This window comes from Orcinus orca, chromosome 15, assembly GCF_937001465.1.
Source record: "Orcinus orca chromosome 15, mOrcOrc1.1, whole genome shotgun sequence".
NCBI lineage: Eukaryota > Metazoa > Chordata > Mammalia > Artiodactyla > Delphinidae > Orcinus > Orcinus orca.
In genome coordinates, this window is record NC_064573.1 from 74,619,311 (window position 1) to 74,636,789 (window position 17,479).

Genomic DNA, 17,479 nt, shown 5'->3' on the forward strand with positions numbered 1-17,479 from the left:
CCACCGGCCCCGCCCCATTTTCCCTTCACCGCTACCTATTGGCTACCTCAGCTGTCATGATGCGCTCTGATTGGTCAAGTCTTACGTCCTTCCCCAGTTCTTGCCTGCTGCTAATGCAGGACTCCCTGCCTCCCTCCTTGAGAAGGGGCGGGACGAATAAGCTCCGCCCCTTTCCCTTCCGTTTCTCCCCGCCTTACTCGGTCAGCCCAACCCAGAGGGAGGCCCGAGTCTTCCAATTGATGGAGGGTTATAGAGACGGTGCTTCTGATTGGTAAGTCCTCAGGAGGTGGAACGAACTGAGCGGAATAAGGAATTTAATGGTGAAAAAGAAAGTCAATCAGACGCTGAGTCCCGCCTTCTGAGATTGGCCGGTAACCTAGCAACGCAGTCACCTCGGTGGTTACCACGGATAGAAAAACCTGAAGCCCGCGGAGCAGGTGAATGACTTTGTGGGGAAGGGCTGGGAATGATGAAGAGATGTTGAATGGGGTCTAGCCCTCAATCCTTTGGCTCTCTGAGGAATCAGTAGCCCCCCCACCTCGAGCCCGTCCCCGACTCAGGATCCTGCTCTCCAGCCCCTGCCTCAGTTTGGACCTCCCTCTCAACCCCCAGCAAGGACTACTGGGCATCCTCTACTCTGCCCCTCCACTTGTCCACTTCCTCATCCGTAAAACGTGGATGATACTAGTCAAGTGGAGTCGCATCAAAGTTAACTACTTTCAAGTCAAACACAGGTGCTGGGAGTGAGAGTGTAGTTTATAAGTCCGCTACCATTCCACCCAACGGCCTATATATACATCCCAGAGTGAGCATCCAATGAAAGTGAGTGTTTAAATCAGGTAATTTTGATTATACCAATTTTGGCCTTTTGTGCTAACTTTAGAACTTAACTCCCGTCCCCGTCCTTGAAATATGATTTCATTTACATACTTAAGACAAAGCGTTTGTTGTGAGGGTTAACTAAGGCAGAAAGTAGAATAGTGGTTGCCAGGGGCTGGGGGGAGGGGAAAACGGGGAGTTATTTAATAGGTACAGAGTTTCAATTTGAGATGATGAAAAAGTTCTGGAAGAGGTGGATGGTGGTGATGGTTGCACATAGATGTGAATGTAACAATTTAATGCCACTGAATTTAAAATGGTTACAATGGTAAACTTTGTTATGTATCTTTTACCACAATAATAATTTTTAGAAGCAACTATAAAGCTGGACAAAACCATCTAGTGCTATGTTAGCACACTGAAAATCAACCGAAGTCATACAACGAACTGAGAATTTTTATTCATAAAACCACCGAACTTCAAGTTTGTGCTATACTTACCTGAGACTTCTCTGATTTCCCCACCCCCAGTTCTATGGGCATAATAGTTCAACCAGGGTGGGTAGCCCCCTGAATACCAACAGCTTCACTGTTACTGTCTGATGGGGCTCACTTGGTTTGAAGGAGTACTGGCTAAAGTGGCAATCTTGGTGGGAAGAGAATAGGGGAGGCGGCAGCTCTAGCAGTCCAAGGTTGTAATCCTATTTGGCACAAACAATGGAGTGAAAGCTTGGAGTTCCTGGGGAGTGAGGCAGCCATAGGGGACCTGATGAGCTCTGTGTATATCTTGGTTGACTAGAGGTTATGCGCATGTGTAGCAGAGACCAGAGCAGGCCCAAGCCACTTAATCCCTGGCCGTTGGAGCCTGTGTAGATGTGCTGAGTGCGTGCTGCACTTTCCATGGGAGAACAGAAACCTTACTGGCTCAAAGTTTGAGCACAACCTCGGACTGACTTTTGGCTGAATATTAAACTATGTGGATACAGAGGGGACCCCTAGGAAGCCAGGTTTAAAAATAAAAATATGAAAAAACAATTAAGCAGAGACATCAGTAGCTGCACATTGTGGAGGAGACCGACTTGACAGATTTAGTCCAGGAAGTAAATTACCAAACACCCAAGCAAAACAAGAACAACAATCATTAGGAAGGAAAAAACTACCGAGTTGCTACAAAAAAAAAAATCTTCCCTCTAAAATTTCCAGTGTTCAATAAAAATTGTGAGACGTGTGTAAACGTACTCAGGAAAAAAAAGCAGTCAACAGAAAGTGTCTCTATGTGTCCCTAGATGTTGGCTTTAGCAGACAAAGGCTTCAAAGAAGCTATTATAAATATGTTCAAAGAACTAAAGGAAGCCATGTTTAAATAATTTTAAAAATGTAGGATAACAATGACCCATCAACTAGAAAATATTTAGTATTTCAGAATAGACTGTGATAAATTAAGATGCACATTATAATCCCTAAGTCAGCCACTAAGAAAACAACTCAAAAAAATTTTTTTAAATCAACAGAAGAATCAAAAGAGTAGACTAAAAATATTTATTTAACACAATAAAAGGCATTAACGAAATAACACAGGAACAAAACATGAGATGAGATGAATAAAAAAACATAGGAAAATGGCAGATGTAAATCCAACTATCTGAATAATTTAATGTAAATTATTAAATGTAAATGGAAAAAACACTTCAATCAAAAGGCAGAGCTTGCCAGACTAGATTTAAAAAGTGAGACTGAACTATATGCCGCCTACAAGAGACTCACCTTAGATTCAAAGACACAAAGGAGTTGAAAGTAAAAAATTGGAATTCATGCATAGAGTAAGCATGAGAGAGCTGGAGAGGCTATATTGCTATCAGAAAATATTGATTTTAAGACAAAAAATATTACTAGAACAAAGAGGGACATTTTATATTGATAGGAAGGTCAGTACATCAGGAAGATATAGCTAGACTGACCAAGAAAGTAAAAGACACAAATTACCAAAATCAGAACTGCAGAAACTTAAAGAATTATAAGGAATATTATGAACAACTTCATGCCAAAAAAAGACAACTTAGATAAAATGAATGAATTCCTAGAAATACAAATTATTAAAATTGACCCAAGAATAAAGAGAAAATTTGAATAGACCTATAACAAGTAAACAGATTGAATTAGAAATAAATAGTCTTCAGGAGTTCCCTGGCGGTCCAGTGGTTAAGACTCAGCACTTTCACTGCCATGGGCCTGGGTTCAATTCCTGGTCTGGGAACTAAGATCCCACAAGCTGTGTGGCGTGGCCAAAAAAAAACAAATCTTCCCTCAAAGTAAAGCCCAGTGCTAGGTGTCTTCACTGGCGAATTCCAAATAGTTAAAAAAGAAAATAGTGGGAAAGTCAAGAGTGAGAAGGGGTAAGTTCTGAGGTCACTGTTCATGCCTTTTCTGAATATTATAAAGTTGTTAGTAGAAAGCAAAAACCTATCCCACAGTTCCCTTTCCCAGACTTCACCCTCTACCAAGCCTTTTGATTGAAAGAAACAGTAACAGAGGCTGCAGAGTCAGTATCAATATCCTTGCCTCCAGGCTGGATAGGCTGCCCCGGGCATCCCAGCCAGACCTCTGCCCTGGCTCAGGGAGAGGCATCCCTTGGGAACACACTCCAGGCATGGTTAGATATAAATGCCAGAGCTTTAGCTTGGGATTTTCACTTGATTTACAGTAAAAAAAAAAAAAAAAAAATAGGGAATTCCCTGGCAGTTCAGTGGTTAGAACTCCACACCTCCACACTTTCACTGCAGGCAACACGGGTTCAGTCCCTGGTCGGAGAACTAAGATCCTGCAAGCTGCATGGCTTGGCCAAAAAAAAAAAAAAAAATTGAATTAAAGGGGTGAGTCTTTCCTGCCTACTCAGTTGCTAAGTTCCCCACGTGTACTTCTCTATTTCCCTAGGAGAAAAGAGCTCTGGGCAATGAGGCTGATGTACTACGTGATTTATCCCTCAACATATAATCATCATCATCACTCCCCGTTGAAGAAAGCTTTTAACACTCCAAAGGGCTTTCCTGTCTATGAAACCATCCCTTCTCCACTCAGCTCCCTTTTGATGTGGCTAAGACAGGTGTTGTGTCACCAGGTGCCAAGGAGATAAGGGACTTGCCTAGACTTATTCCAAGAGCCCCTGACAGGAGAGAGTCATGCACCCAGGGCTCCTAAGACCCAACTTGTGAATCTGATCTTGATTCTGTAACTGATGGTGGCTTTAGATGGTGCTGAGGTCGGCTCGTCAGACAGAGCTGGGCTAGGCTTGGGCATGCCTTCCTTTGAATCTGGATAGAGCACTGGACTTAGCATGGGGGAGGCCAGGAGTTTTACAGGGAAGCCAAGCTGCTGTGGTCTAGACCAGTGGTTCTCAACCAGGAGCACCCCACCCACACTCCACAGGGACATTTGGCAACGTCTAGAGATATTTCATCTCCAACTGATCAGAGCTAATGGTGGGAGAAGGGTGCTACTGCCATCAAGTGCATGGAGGCCAGGAATGATGCTAAACATTCTACAAACACACAGGACAGCCTCCACAGGAGAGAATTATCTGACCCAAAATGTCAGTAGTGTGGAGATTGAAAAACCCCGTTCTACACTGGTATTTTCACACAAGACAAGTGCTATACACACACACACACACACACACACACACACACACACACCTTTTCCCTTCAGGCCCTAGTTAGTGGAACTGAAAGTAAAAGGGATTGAAAATCAAGACCATTTGAAATACAGAGCATCAGGGAAAAGTATCTCTTTGACCTGAGCTCTCAAATAATCACAGCAGGTTATATCCTATGACCAATCAAATGCCTTTAATATGGGGGCTTTTGAACACAAGTTGTTTTTGTTTTTGTTTTTGTCTTTTTGGCTGCGTTGGGTATTTGTTGCTGCGCACGGGCTTTCTCTAGTTGCGGCGAGCGGGGGCTGCTGTTTGTTGCAGTGCACGGCCTTCTCATTGCGTGGCTTCTCTTGTTGCGGAGCATGGGCTCTAGCTGCGTGGGCTTCAGTAGTTGTGGCTTGCAGGCTCTAGAGCGCAGGCTCAGTAGTTGTGGCACACGGGATTAGTTGCTCCGCGGCATGTGGGGTCTTCCCGGACCAGGGATCAAACCCGTGTCTCCTGCACTGGCAGGTGGATTCCTAACCACTGCGCCACCAGGGAAGTCCCTTTTTTTTTTAACCACAAGCCAGACAAAGAAATACATTTTCCTCCTTGATCCAGCAGACGCCTGTTTAAATACAAAAGAATACTTACTACATGCAGTGCACTATGATATTTTCTATTCTATTTCATTTATTTTTAATGCTAGTCTCAACAGGCAAATTGATTCCACCACTCACTAAAGGGTCATGGTTTAAAAAAGACTCTCCTACAACATAATCTGTCAGTCAGGAAAAGCCAGTGTTTTACATTTGCTAAGATTACGATTTAAATACATATATATATTTAAGTGGGGGAAGTTTATTTTAGAAGAATCTAAATTCACTGCTAAGAAATTCTTCCTTATGTCTGAAACAACCTAAGTGATACTATCCACAGTTGGATATAACCAGAAATAAACACATCGAAAACCACACTGCCAAAAGAGGAATTAAGGATTGTGATGAATTAATTTGTAAGGGGGAAGAGTCTGGAAAATGGTGAGCAGTTTAAGGGACCTCTGTCCTCCTCCATTACTAACTGAAAGTCATGAGTAATGCAGAAACCTGCAAAATTAAAAACAGAAATAGTAAAAAGGAGTAAAAAATGGATCCATGTTGGCTCTTTATAAACCTTTCTGCACAAAAACAAATATATTTGGAAAAATACATGTTCTATTTTTAAAAGTATTCAAATGTTAATATTAAATTGTATCATTTTGAAGGTCATCCTAAAATCTCAACATGATTGAGTCAGGACTTCATTTCACACTCACATCAGTTTTATCAAGCGTGGGTTCTGTTACTGTCCCCACATTACAGGTGAGGAAGCCGAAGATGCTTAGAGACGTTCATTGACTTGCCTAAAGCCACACAGCAAGGAAGTGTTGATCCCCTAGGACTGAACTTCAAATTTGCCTGACATGGGAACCCATGTTAGTTCCCAGACCAGGAATCGAACCCAGGCCCATGGCAGTGAAAGTGCCGAGTCTTAACCACTGAACCGCCAGAGAATTCCTGATAAGCTTTCTTAAGTGAGGAGAAAGCAATGGGGTGGCAGCTCTGCACTGTGAACTGTGTCTAATCCCAGGTGTACCCATGGGAACGTGACACCGGGAGGAAGACTGTGAGGCACTAGAAAGAAAGGTGAATCAAGTCTAGCATTTATATTTATAAGTAGTATAATATAATATGAAGTAATGCAATATAATATAACGTATTATATTATATATGCACATATAACAACAAATATGCATATTCGTGTTAAATAGATTGAATGCTATAGGAATCGAGTTGTGAACCCATCTCTTCTCTACACCTCTACTTAACAGGACTCACTGAAACTGGACCAGCAAAGAATTAGTCTATAAATCATGATTCTAATTTTTCCACCATAGAAGTCAATCTTAAAATCAAGAGGCTGGACAGAATAGTGGTTATGGGATGCGGACTCCTAAGACAGACTGCCTGGGCTGAAATCCCAGCTCTGTGACTTACATGCTGTAAACTAGTAGAAACAGCTAACCTCCCTCTGCCTTCCTTTCCTCTTCTGGAAAATGGACGTAATGAAAACACCTACCCCAGGAGGCTGTTGTGAAGAATAAAGGAGTTAATTTGTGTAAAGCATTTAGAACAGTGGTCGGTACATAGTAAGTTCTCAAGAGTTAGTTCGTTTTTTTGTTTGTTTTTTGTTTTTTCGGGGCCACACCGCGTGGCTTGTGGGATCTTAGTTCCCTGACCAGGGATCAAACCCAGGCCCCTGCAGCGAGAGTGTGGAGTCCTAAGCACTGGACGCCAGGGAAGTCCCAGGAATTAGCTAGAATTTAATGGCATTTCTTAAAATGAGATGCTCCCCACCCCCACATAAACCTCTCTTTCTCCCTCTCTCTCCCTCTCCCTCTCTTTCTCTCTCTCTCCCTCTCTCTCTTTCTCTCTCCCCCTCTCTCTCTCTCTCCCTCTCTCTCCCTCTCTCCCTTCAATTTGTTTTTTCACACCCTCTGACTTCTCCATGGACCAGTGCTGGATTTGCAGGGTACTTGTAGGGTAGTTGGGTTTTCTTCTCCTTTTTCTCCCTGGGGGAACAAAATATAATTTACCTCAAATCTTTTTTGTTTTTCTTCAAAATGTTCCGAGAGGGAAAGTAAAACATCCAACAAGCTTATCTGAGTGAAAACAGGTATAGTTTGCATGATAAAGATATATTTCCATTTATAAAGTTCATCAGCAGAATTAATGACAAATAAAGGGAAGATCCAATTAAAGTCCCCCCTCCATTAACAACCTTGTTTCACTCTTAGGGCAAGAATTTTAAAAGGAGAGGCTTAAGTTGGAAATGACTGAAATATTAAGGTTCGTGGCATTAATGAAGTGATCATATTAGAATTCAAGGAAAGGAGATTCTCCAGTGATTTTTGTAATCAGAGTCAGATGCATTTCCCCCAATTCCAGTTCCACCAGCTTTTTCTTGTTCACCCAAATGAGCTGTCAGGAACTGACGGGCGTCATCATAATCAAAGAAAACAAGTTTGCCCTTTAAAGCAAAGAGGTAATTTGGCTGAAAGCAAATTGGAAACATTTCCCATAACGTTGCATTTGCAGCCGCAATCTCTAAAGAATTTGAGAGTTTTGATTTATGCTTGAGAGCCTTGGGGGACCATGGGGAGAAGTGAGTTCATTAAACACTTGGTTCACATTCATTCTGTGGCCCATAGGGCAGAGATCCTTCATTCCCCGGGGAGGCTGAGGAAGCTCCATGGCTGTCCCTAAAATGTTATTTTCAGGAAAAGCCTTAAGGAACTCACGAGATTGATTGGGGAACAGGAAGCAGGTGGGAATCAAGGAGATGCAAGATAATGCCCTCTGCCCCAGTCCTCAGCCCCCAGAGGCTTCTGGTTTGTTTTTTTTTTAAATAAATTTATTTATTTATATTTTTGCATGCATTGGGGCTTCGTTGCTGCATGCGGGCTTTCTCTAGTTGCGCCGAACGGGGGCTACTCTTCATTGCAGTGCACAGGCTTCTCATTGCGGTGGCTTCTCTTGTTGTGGAGCATGGGCTCCCAGCGCACGGGCTTCAGTAGTTGCGGCATGTGGGCTCAGTAGTTGTGGCTCGTGGGCTTAGTTGCTCCGTGGCATGTGGGATCTTCTCGGACCGGGGCACGAACCCGTGTCCCCTGCATCGGCAGGCGGACTCTCAACCACTGCGCCACCAGGGAAGACCCCCACCCCGATTTTTTTAATCCATTCTTAAAAGCCAATGCAAATGCGCTGTGCTGGTCCTCATGCTGTTCGCTCTCGGCACCATTATTTGCTTGTCCCTCTTCTGCTCTGTCTCCAGCTGCTGACCCCTGTGGGCTGCATTGCCCAGGCTCCCTTGTCACTGGTTTCCCACTGGATTTGGTCAGTGGGAGGCACTGGTGTTAGATTGGAAGGCTGGACAAAGGGAGAAACCAGATTTCTCCTCTTCTCTCTGCTTTGGGCTGCATTTCCGGCAGTGGCCACAGCTCCACTGGGGCTATAGTGACTCCTGGACAGGAAATGGCTGTGGCTCCAGCTTCCCCTGGGTGGCCCTGATCCCCAAACCCCCCGCTTCCTCCTCCTTCGTGGTTTCCTGCAATTGACAATCGCTGGGTGGCTTTCCCTTCCCCTGATTGGCCTCTCAATTCTTCCATCACCCACGTAACTGGTTGCTGTGTTTGAATACCTAGAATGATGTCTGTATTCCTGGTTGGTCCCTGCCTGACACATGTGCCTGAGACCCAGCTCCACACATGGTCCCCTTACCCTTGGGGCCCTGAGCACTGTTACAAAGCTAAACGCGGCTTTCCTTGAGAGGTTCTGTGTAAAGGCTGCAGAGCACCTAAGACAAACTCTCCACGTCAACAGTTTACGGCTGCTGTGGCCACACCAGCCGTCCCGAAGTCAGCCTGACTCTGCTGACTACCTACTCCTTCCTTTTTCAGGGTTGCCAGAGACAATAAAAGCAGGAAGCCCAGATAGTCTACCAAAGTCTCCATCTCTCAGGGCCTACAAAGGCGAAGAAGACCGCTCATAAAATGGCTTTGGACATCCTTGCCGTGGCCCCTCTCTACGAAGACCCTGACGTCAACAGAGTAAGGCTGATAGCACAGACAACCAAAAACTCCACCGCCCCGCCAAAACGCTTGCCTCCTACCAAGACCAAACTCACCACCATCGAGACCAAGAGGATCATGTCCGTCCTGGATGAGACCATTCACAAGGTGGAGTTGGTGACCCTGCTGTCATACGTGGCATCCAGTTCCAAGAATTCGGAGGGGATGCTGGGGGAGGACATCATGAAAGCAGTGAGAGAGCACCAGGACCTTTGCCAGATCCTCGTGGATCGTGTCAGTTACCTGCAGGAGGAAGAAAGGCAGTTGCAGGAGGAAGAAGAGTTCGAGGATGAACCGTCGTTCCGAGACCGTGTCCTCTCCATAGAGGTGCAGAAATCCCACCTCCCACCCCTTATGCAGCAGATCAAAGGATCCACCAAGAACATCGTGAGACTCCTGCTCAGTAGCCCCCAGGCTGCCAGGCTGTTGCAGGTGCAGACCCTGGGCAGAAGTGTGGAAGCCCAGAGTTTTATTGATAGCCTGGTAGAACTCCGAGGTTCCCTGTTTGAGAAGCTACTCACTAGTCCCATGGAAGCCAGAGACAAGACTCAGTTCATCCAGGACATCACCAGACGGAATCAGAGGAACCAAGAAATCATCGATACTCTGGAAAATGAATTGGCAGCCTGCGTGAGGAACAGGGATGCAGAGGTATCACTGCACAGTATTGGTCAGGTTATAGGAGGAGCCCCAGGGAGGAGTCCAAATCTTTTGGCAGTTGGGTTTTTTCCTCAGTGATTTAAATAGCTGTTTTCATTCTTTTACTCCATAAATATTGTTTTGAGCACTTACCGGATGCCAGGTCTTATAAATGATGAGTCCACATGGTCCCAGCCTCATGGAGTTCATGATAGGGAAGGTAGGTCTTAAAGAGCTGATTTAATTACAGTTTTGAGAAGTACAAGGAAGGGTAAGTATAGGGTGCTATAAGAGAGTGTTATAGGAGACCTGAACTTGGAACTCAGGGATGTTGAAGCCAAGACATGGAGAATGAGAGGGAGCGAACCAGGCGAGTGAGGTAGAGAGAGACCTTCCAGGCCAAGGCTGGGTAGTAAATACTTAACTTAAGGCTTTGCTCGCAGATTACACAGGGCCTTTGAGGCCTAATCGAGGAATGTGGTCTTTGTCCTGAGGGTAAGGGGCAGGTAGGAGGGGTGGAAGCTCTAGGAGAATTTTTAAGAGGGGAAAGGATAACATGATCCCAACCTAACAAGACACATACTACGTGTTATTCTTCTTTTGCGGAGCACAGGCTCCGGACGCGCAGGCTCTGTGGCCATGGCTCACGGGCCCAGCCGCCCCGCGGCATGTGGGATCTTCCCGGACCGGGGCACGAACCCGTGTCCCCTGCATCGGCAGGTGGACTCTCAACCACCGCGCCACCAGGGAAGCCCCTATGTGTTATTCTTTACACACATTTTCGCACTAACAGCTAGCAAAGTCCCTGGGAAGTGGCGTGTAAGTATAGGTTTGGCTGCTAAATCAGAGACCCCAAATAATAGTGGCTTAGTCAAGCTGGTGGTGTATTTCTGTTTAACAGAGAGCTGGCATGGAAGCTCTGCTTCGTAAACTCGTCAGGGGCCCAGGTTCCTTGCTGCTGGCTTCTCTGCTGCCCCCCACATGGGGCTTCTAACTGTGGACCCAGAAGGTTGCTCCAGCCTTCCACCGTCATGTCACCACTGGTCCAGCCAGCAGGAAGGAGGAAAGGGGAGGAGGGGACTTTGTCCTACCCTTTTGGGACATCACCTAGAAGCAGCGTTCATATAGTTCTTAGCTACACCCAGTGCTAGAGATGCTGGGAGCGTGGTCTGTAGCTGGGGCCACTTCCCAGTGAAACATTCTGCTCTACAGCCTTTCTGGGGAGAACAGGTCCTGGGGGACAGCCAGCCAGCACTGTCACATTTTCATCGCCCTGTGATAGATGAGAGATCAAGGCCACGCTCCCTCCCTGATGTACTAGCTCGGGGGGTCCCCCCTTCCTTATGTTCTCTCTGACTTTGTCCTGTACAGCATTCATCAGGGTTTGTTGATGACTGTGTGATGATTTGATGATATGATTGGGGTCTGGCTCCCCCACAAGAGAACAGGGACCTTGTCTCTCTTGGCCCTCCACTGGGTCCCTAGTGGGCCTGGCACAAAAAGGGGGACAAGGTAATTATCTGCTGAGTAGAAAGATGACAGGCTCCTGGGTGCTCAGGGGAGACCACTCATAGGTTGGAGGGGTGTCACCTAGGGAAAGGAAGAGGACTTCCAAGTGGCTTTGCTGGTCTCATTCGGGTAGTGGAAACAGCTTGGGGCTGCCAAGTTGGACAGATCTGGGGTCAAATTCCATTTCTCCCAGGTGGGCAGATTTCATCAGGTCACTGGATCTCAGTGTAAAGTGAGAGGATGACACCAATAAGGCATGTTGAGGGGTCCACAAGAAAAGCTCTGACTGCGAATAGTACTGCCTGCTTCAAACCCAACCCCTGAGGGCTGAAGACTTGCCCACAGGACAGGCTTGCCTCAAACCCCTCCCCACCCCGCCTCCCACTCCCTGAGTACAGGAAGTGAGCTCAGACCCGCTGCAGCCCTGCTGCCAGCTGCCCCCAGCCCGAGGCTGCTGGCCTGAGCCAGCCACAGCACCGGTGTGTTCAGAGGGACACCCTAGCACTTGTGATCAGCCTTTGGAGTTTATTTACGAAACAGCGGTGCCCCCCAACCCCAATTCCTGTTTTATTTTACTTTATTTTATTTTTATTTATTTATTTATTTATTTTTAACATCTTTGTTGGAGTATAACTGCTTTACACTGGTGTGTTAGTTTCTGCTTTATAACAAAGTGAATCAGTTATACATATACATATGTTCCCATATCTCCTCCCGCTTGCGTCTCCCTCCCACCCTCCCTATCCCACCCCTCTAGGTGGTCACAAAGCACCGAGCTGATCTCCCTGTGCTATGCGGCTGCTTCCCACTAGCTATCTATCTTACGTTTGGTAGTGTACATATATGTCCATGCCACTCTCTCACTTCGTCCCAGCTTACCCTTCCCCCTCCCCATATCCTCAAGTCCATTCTCTAGTAGGTCTGTGTCTATGCCCGTCTTACCCCTAGGTTCTTCAGAACCTTTTTTTTTTTTTTAGATTCCATATATATGTGTTAGCATACGGTAATTTTTTTTCTCCTTCTGACTTACTTCACTCTGCATGACGGACTCTAGGTCCATCCACCTCACTACAACCAATTCCTGTTTTAGAACCGACTGAGGGTCACGAGCCAAGCCAGGCCCTCAAGGGGAGAGCGGGGTGGGGGGGGCAATCCCTGCGGTGTGTGTTTATCTCACACTTTCATGCATCGCGCCAAGTGTCCCTGGCAACTAGGCACTCCCCTGCTGTGCCCCGGCAGGAGCGTCGCGCTGTCGCAGACCTCTCCTCCTGTGACCCCGCTCAGGCGCGCCTGTGCACTTCACACACGCCGGGAAATAGAGGACGGTGGCCAGACAGCCTGTCTGGATCAGACAGACCCGGCTTCAAATTCCATCTCAGCTGCACAACCCCAGACAGACTCAACCCCCGTGAGCCTCAGTTTCCCGGTCTCTAGGCAGGCTGTCCCTGTCCTCCGGGGCCAGGGCTGGGATTTGGTGAGGTAGTAGCGCCCCGTCCTGAGGGGGCTGCAGGCACGCCAACCTCTCCTGCGATGGCTCATGATCGCGGAGGTATCCTGGAGCCTCTCTTCTTCCTGGCCCAGGTGGAGAAGGAGAACGTCGTGATCCAAGAACTGAAAAACCACCTGCACCAGCTGCCCAAGCTCTCAGAGAACAGCCTCCTTCGCACCAAGAAGGAGGCCAAGAAGCAGCAGAAGGCGGACTTCCGGGCCTCGCAGGCCCGGGTGGCCAAGACCCAGCAGGAGATCCTGCTGCTGCAGGCGCAGTTCAACAGCCTGGTCGTGGAGAACTGGGAGGCAGAGCAGGCGCTGAGGAAGGTGCCCCGGGGAAGCGGGGCGGTGGGGGCAATGGGGCCACTGGGGCAGGGGAGGGGGCGAAGGGAGGGCCAGGCGCAGGGCTTGGGGTGGGGGGCAGGGCTGCTTCAGCCGCCCGGGGCGCAGCTCCCTGGGGAGAAGGGTGCAGGGAAGCCCAGGATGGACACAGTATCCCTCGGGAGGCAGGAGGGAGCAGCACACAGGCCAGGGACTGGGGGCAGAGAGATCAGGTCCTGCTGCAGGCCAGCTCTGTGACCTTGGGCAAGTTCCTGAACTCCTCTGGGCCCCACAAGGAGGATGATACCCACCTGTCCTGCAAAGGAAATGAAGGCGCACAGAAACCTCTGGCAAATCTCTTAACTCCCTCTGAGCCTTAGTTTTCACATTTTTAAAATGAAAGTGATTGAATAGGCCTTAATGAGTTGCTATGAGAATTAGATGGGATGATGGGTAGGCAGCTGGTAGCACCTAGTCGGTGCTCAATAAATATCCTTTTTTCATCTGCCTTCTCCATCGTCTCAGCCAGGACCCAGGCCCAGCATGCACCCAGTTTGCTTCCGAATCCCTTTCCTCACAAAGGGCACCCTTTCTAACACTTGTTCTCAGATTCGTTTTTGTTTCACTACACTTTTGAGCATCTAACGGAAGCACCGGGCCTCTCCCCCATGAAAAGGCACAGAAGCACATACCCATGGTGGGGGGCAATGCTTGGGTCACAGGCCCCCTGAAGCCAGCCCATCCGTGGTGCCCAAGTTACGACCTCTTGCACTGTAGGACTAAGGAGCTGATTTTTTTTTTTTAATTGAGGTGAAATTCACATAACATAAAATATAACCGTTTAAAGTTATTCAGTGGCACTTAGTATATTCACAATGTCGGACAACCACAACCTTTATCTAGTTCCAAGATATTTTCATCACCTCCAGATAAAACCCTGTACTCATTAAGTAGCTTCTCCACCCGCCTCCCCCCAGTCCCTGGCAACCACTCATCTACCTTTTATCTCTATGGATTTGCCTATGCTGGGCTCTTCACGTAAATGGAATCATACAATATGTGGTCTTTCGTGTCTGGCTTCTCTCACTTAGCCTTGCACTTTCAAGGTTCATCCACGCAGCATTTACTAATACTTCACTCCTTTTTATGGCAGAATAGCATTCCACTGTATGTACAGGAGCTGATCTTTTAAAAACAAAATTAGATCACGTTCCTCCACTGTATCTAAATCCACCCAACAGCTTCCACTCTCCCTTACGTTAGAAACCAAACTCCTTCCACTGCTGACACTCCCTCTGTGACACAGCTTCTCACTCTGAGCTCAATGGGACCATTCTCCTCCCCGGCCACGCCATTCCAGCCACACTGGCTCAGTTCCTACTCTTGAAACATCACCAGCTTGTTCCCACCGCAGGGCCTTTGCACCTGCTGCTCCCTCTGCCTACAATGTTGTGGAGCTGGACTGCTGGCTTCAAATCCAAGCTCCACCACCCATCAGCTCTGTAATCTTGGGCCAAGTGAGTTAGCACATCTGATCCTCCGTGTCCTTGCCTGTGAAATGGAGAACATACCTTGTGATGTGGATTCAGGAGGCGAGGCGTGAGGCAGGGCCTGCTGACGCAGAGCGGGCTGAGTGCTTTTTATTGTTAATATTAGTCCATCACACAATGACTAATTGAATTTTTTTTAGAAAAAATATAAAGTGGAAACGGAAATTGAGAACTGGATCCAGAAATACGATTTGGAGATGAGTGAAAAGCAGGTATCTGTCTGCCTAAGTCTCTCTCAAGTGTGTTTCCCAAGATCCTCTAGGAATGGGGGTGAGGGGTGGAGAAGAGAAGCCCTAGTATGGTCCATGGTCTATGCCAAGTTCTGGGCCTCTCCAGAGTGGCTTCCCTGCCCCTTCCTTAGGCTCAAGGGTTTGTCTAGCCTGGGGCAGTAAGGGGAGCCATGGGAAAGGAAGGAGCCAGAAGCTGTGAGCCACTAAGATGTGCTTGACACCAGGCCCGAAGATCCTGGCTCCATCTACTGTCAATATCCTAGACTCCCTGTTCCCTCCTGCTCAGCTCCTGCTAGCAGCCCCCTAAGCCGGGACTCATCCCCATGGGGTTCAAGCATTCACCTCCACCACTTCACTCAGGAACTTTCTACCGAGTGTTTAGATGTGCCCGGTGCTGGGCTCCAGCGGTCAACAAAGTCCCCATTGTCATCTGGAGGTTCTACTCTAGTGGCACTTACTCGCTGTGTGACCCTAAGCAAGGAACTTCACCTTTCTGAGCCCATTTCTGCATGTGATCACAGTAACACCCACGCTGGAACCATGGTGGGGATTTAACGAGTCACCGTTGTCACAGGTGCTTGTACAGCACAGGATCTGGCCTGGAGGAGGTGCTCCAGGGAATAGTAGCCTAAAAACGGGGTGCCCTTAAGCCTCCACCCAGCTCTGTGATAACATCGGTGGCCCACAGCCCCGACTTTGGGGCAGGGAGGCCTGGTGAGCACTGGAAGTGACATAAGCCTCTGAGTGGTCAATGTCAGGTGTGCTGTCTGATCCTGAGTGCTCTATGAAGGGGGAGACTGGAGGCTGTGCTCTTGTTTCTCTGTTCCCAATGAGGGTGGTGGGTGAATGATGGCAGAGACCGAGTCCACTTAGCTCTGTGTTTTCTGGAAGTACTTTTCTTCTGGTAGATGCCTGGTGGGAGCGGGGGGGATGGACGTTGCATCCATCCTGTCATTTAATCCTGGAAATAGCTCCCACCCCTGCTCCTGGGTTTGGAATTGTCCCCATGTTTCAGATGAGGAAAAATGACGGCTTGAAAGGTGAAGCCCCTCGAGATGTGGCTGAGCTGGGATTGGAAGCCCAGCCTGCCCAGCCCATGAGCCGTGTTCTTGCCTCCTTCCTGACCTATTTCAGCTGGGTCCCACCGCAAACTCAGATGGACCGCATCAGCTCTCCCTTTCTCATCTGGGCCTCAGATGCAGAAAGGCTTAGCGTAGGCGGTATTGCTGGGGGCGGAAGCGCCTTCGGGAAGGGTGGGAACAGAAGAGGGTGGCAGGTGGTGCTCTGTGCCTGGAGACCCCTACCCCCTGCCTGTCACCCCAGGATGAGTACGAGGAGTTGGATATCATCCACAAGGAGGAGAAGCTGCAGCTGGAGGAGCTGAAGAGACGGCATGACGTGCTGGTGGAAGAGTTCTCCCAGATCCAGGCCGAGCAGGAGATCAACACCAAGAAGAGGCTGGAAGCCGAGCAGGAGATGGTGCACATGGTGCGGGCTGCCATGCTCATCCAGGCCCTGTGGAGGGGCTACCTGGTCCGCTCCATGCTCAGGTCCAAGAAGAGGAAGTGGAGCAAGAGCAGAGGGAAGAAGGACAAGGGCAAGGGCGAGGGCAAGGGCAAGGGCAAGGGCAAGAAATGAGTCCCTGCCCAGACCCCTGCCCTCACCAAGATCTTACCTCTCACTCAAGAGCCGGCCTGGAAGCCCCTGGGATGTGGAGCCCTGCGATTCATGGCCTTAACACTTTTTCAAAATTAAAAACCCTTTTAAACCACAGCCTACAAAAACTTCACTTTACCCAGGGCCATTGGGTGCGTGTCCATGCTGCAGGTGCCGTTTCCACGAGGGGAACACACAGGCTGGGTGTCAGCACGTAACCATTCCTTCCTTTAGCCTCGCTGGGAAGCTGGACCTTGGGCTGCATCTCCCTCGGTCCCAGCCCAGAAGCTGCCATGACTGCGATGGACACATCACCCACCAGGACAGCTGGGTGTGGGTCACAGCTGCCCACAGGGGAGGGCGGGGCAGGCAGAGAACTCCAGGAGGAAGAGGGAGGGTTTCAGGCTGCACTCTGCCCCTGCTCTGGATATCAATTTGCCCACAACCTCTCCCTGGTTTAGCACCGTGAAAGCTCAGGGGTCCTGAGGTCATAAACCAGCAACCTCACATTAGCCTTATTTGGTGTCCAGGTAGTTGAAGAATATATTTTTTAATTCACTACTGGTGTTTTTTTTTTTTAAGTCTTTATTGAATTTGTTACAATACTGCTTCTGTTTTATGTTTTGGTTCTTTGGCCGTGAGGCATGTGGGATCTTAGCTCCCTGGCCAGGGATCCAACCCGCACTCCCTGCACTGGAAGGCAAAGTCTTAACCACTGGACCACCAGGGAAATCCCCACTGCCGGCATTTAAAAAATCAGAGGCTACTGCTTAAAAATGACTTTTCTGGAAAAATCTCATCATCCAGATAGCCCGGGCCTGCGTGTCTTCTAAAGGTGAGGAGCGCCCCCTTTGGGTGGCAGACAGGTTGTCCCAGTCGCCACCACTCCCAATTGTCTTCCAGCCATCATGGCCTCAGCGTCAGTCACCCCTTATCATCATACTTGGGCGGTTGCTTCCCTTTTTTAGTAC

General features: G+C 48.3%; 1 protein-coding gene across 2 annotated transcripts; it reads left to right on the plus strand.

Annotated features, from left to right (window-relative positions):
- The first annotated feature begins 309 nt into the window (after nt 1-309).
- IQCD (IQ motif containing D) lies at nt 310-17,010 on the plus strand. Of its 2 annotated transcripts, XM_033408771.2 has the most exons (5): nt 310-437; nt 8,945-9,766; nt 12,845-13,078; nt 14,763-14,834; nt 16,176-17,010. In XM_033408771.2, exons 2-5 carry the CDS (start codon nt 9,038-9,040, stop codon nt 16,488-16,490), a joined length of 1,350 nt encoding a protein of 449 aa, XP_033264662.1. In that variant the 5' UTR covers nt 310-437; nt 8,945-9,037; the 3' UTR covers nt 16,491-17,010. The 2 variants fall into 2 exon arrangements, with proteins under 2 accessions (XP_033264662.1, XP_033264663.1); XM_033408772.2 differs by lacking the exon at nt 310-437 and having other exon boundaries at nt 8,561-9,766.
- Nucleotides 17,011-17,479: the final 469 nt, after the last annotated feature.

What these genes read in the sequence shown, in the direction of transcription:
- IQCD (XM_033408771.2), top strand. Translation starts at nt 9,038, where the DNA reads ATGGCTTTGGACATCCTTGCCGTGGCCCCTCTCTACGAAGACCCTGAC. An exon ending in CAGAGCAGGCGCTGAGGAAG is followed by an intron (nt 13,079 to 14,762) that starts GTGCCCCGGGGA and finishes AATTTTTTTTAG; the next exon opens with AAAAAATATAAAGTGGAAAC. An exon ending in TGGAGATGAGTGAAAAGCAG is followed by an intron (nt 14,835 to 16,175) that starts GTATCTGTCTGC and finishes CTGTCACCCCAG; the next exon opens with GATGAGTACGAGGAGTTGGA.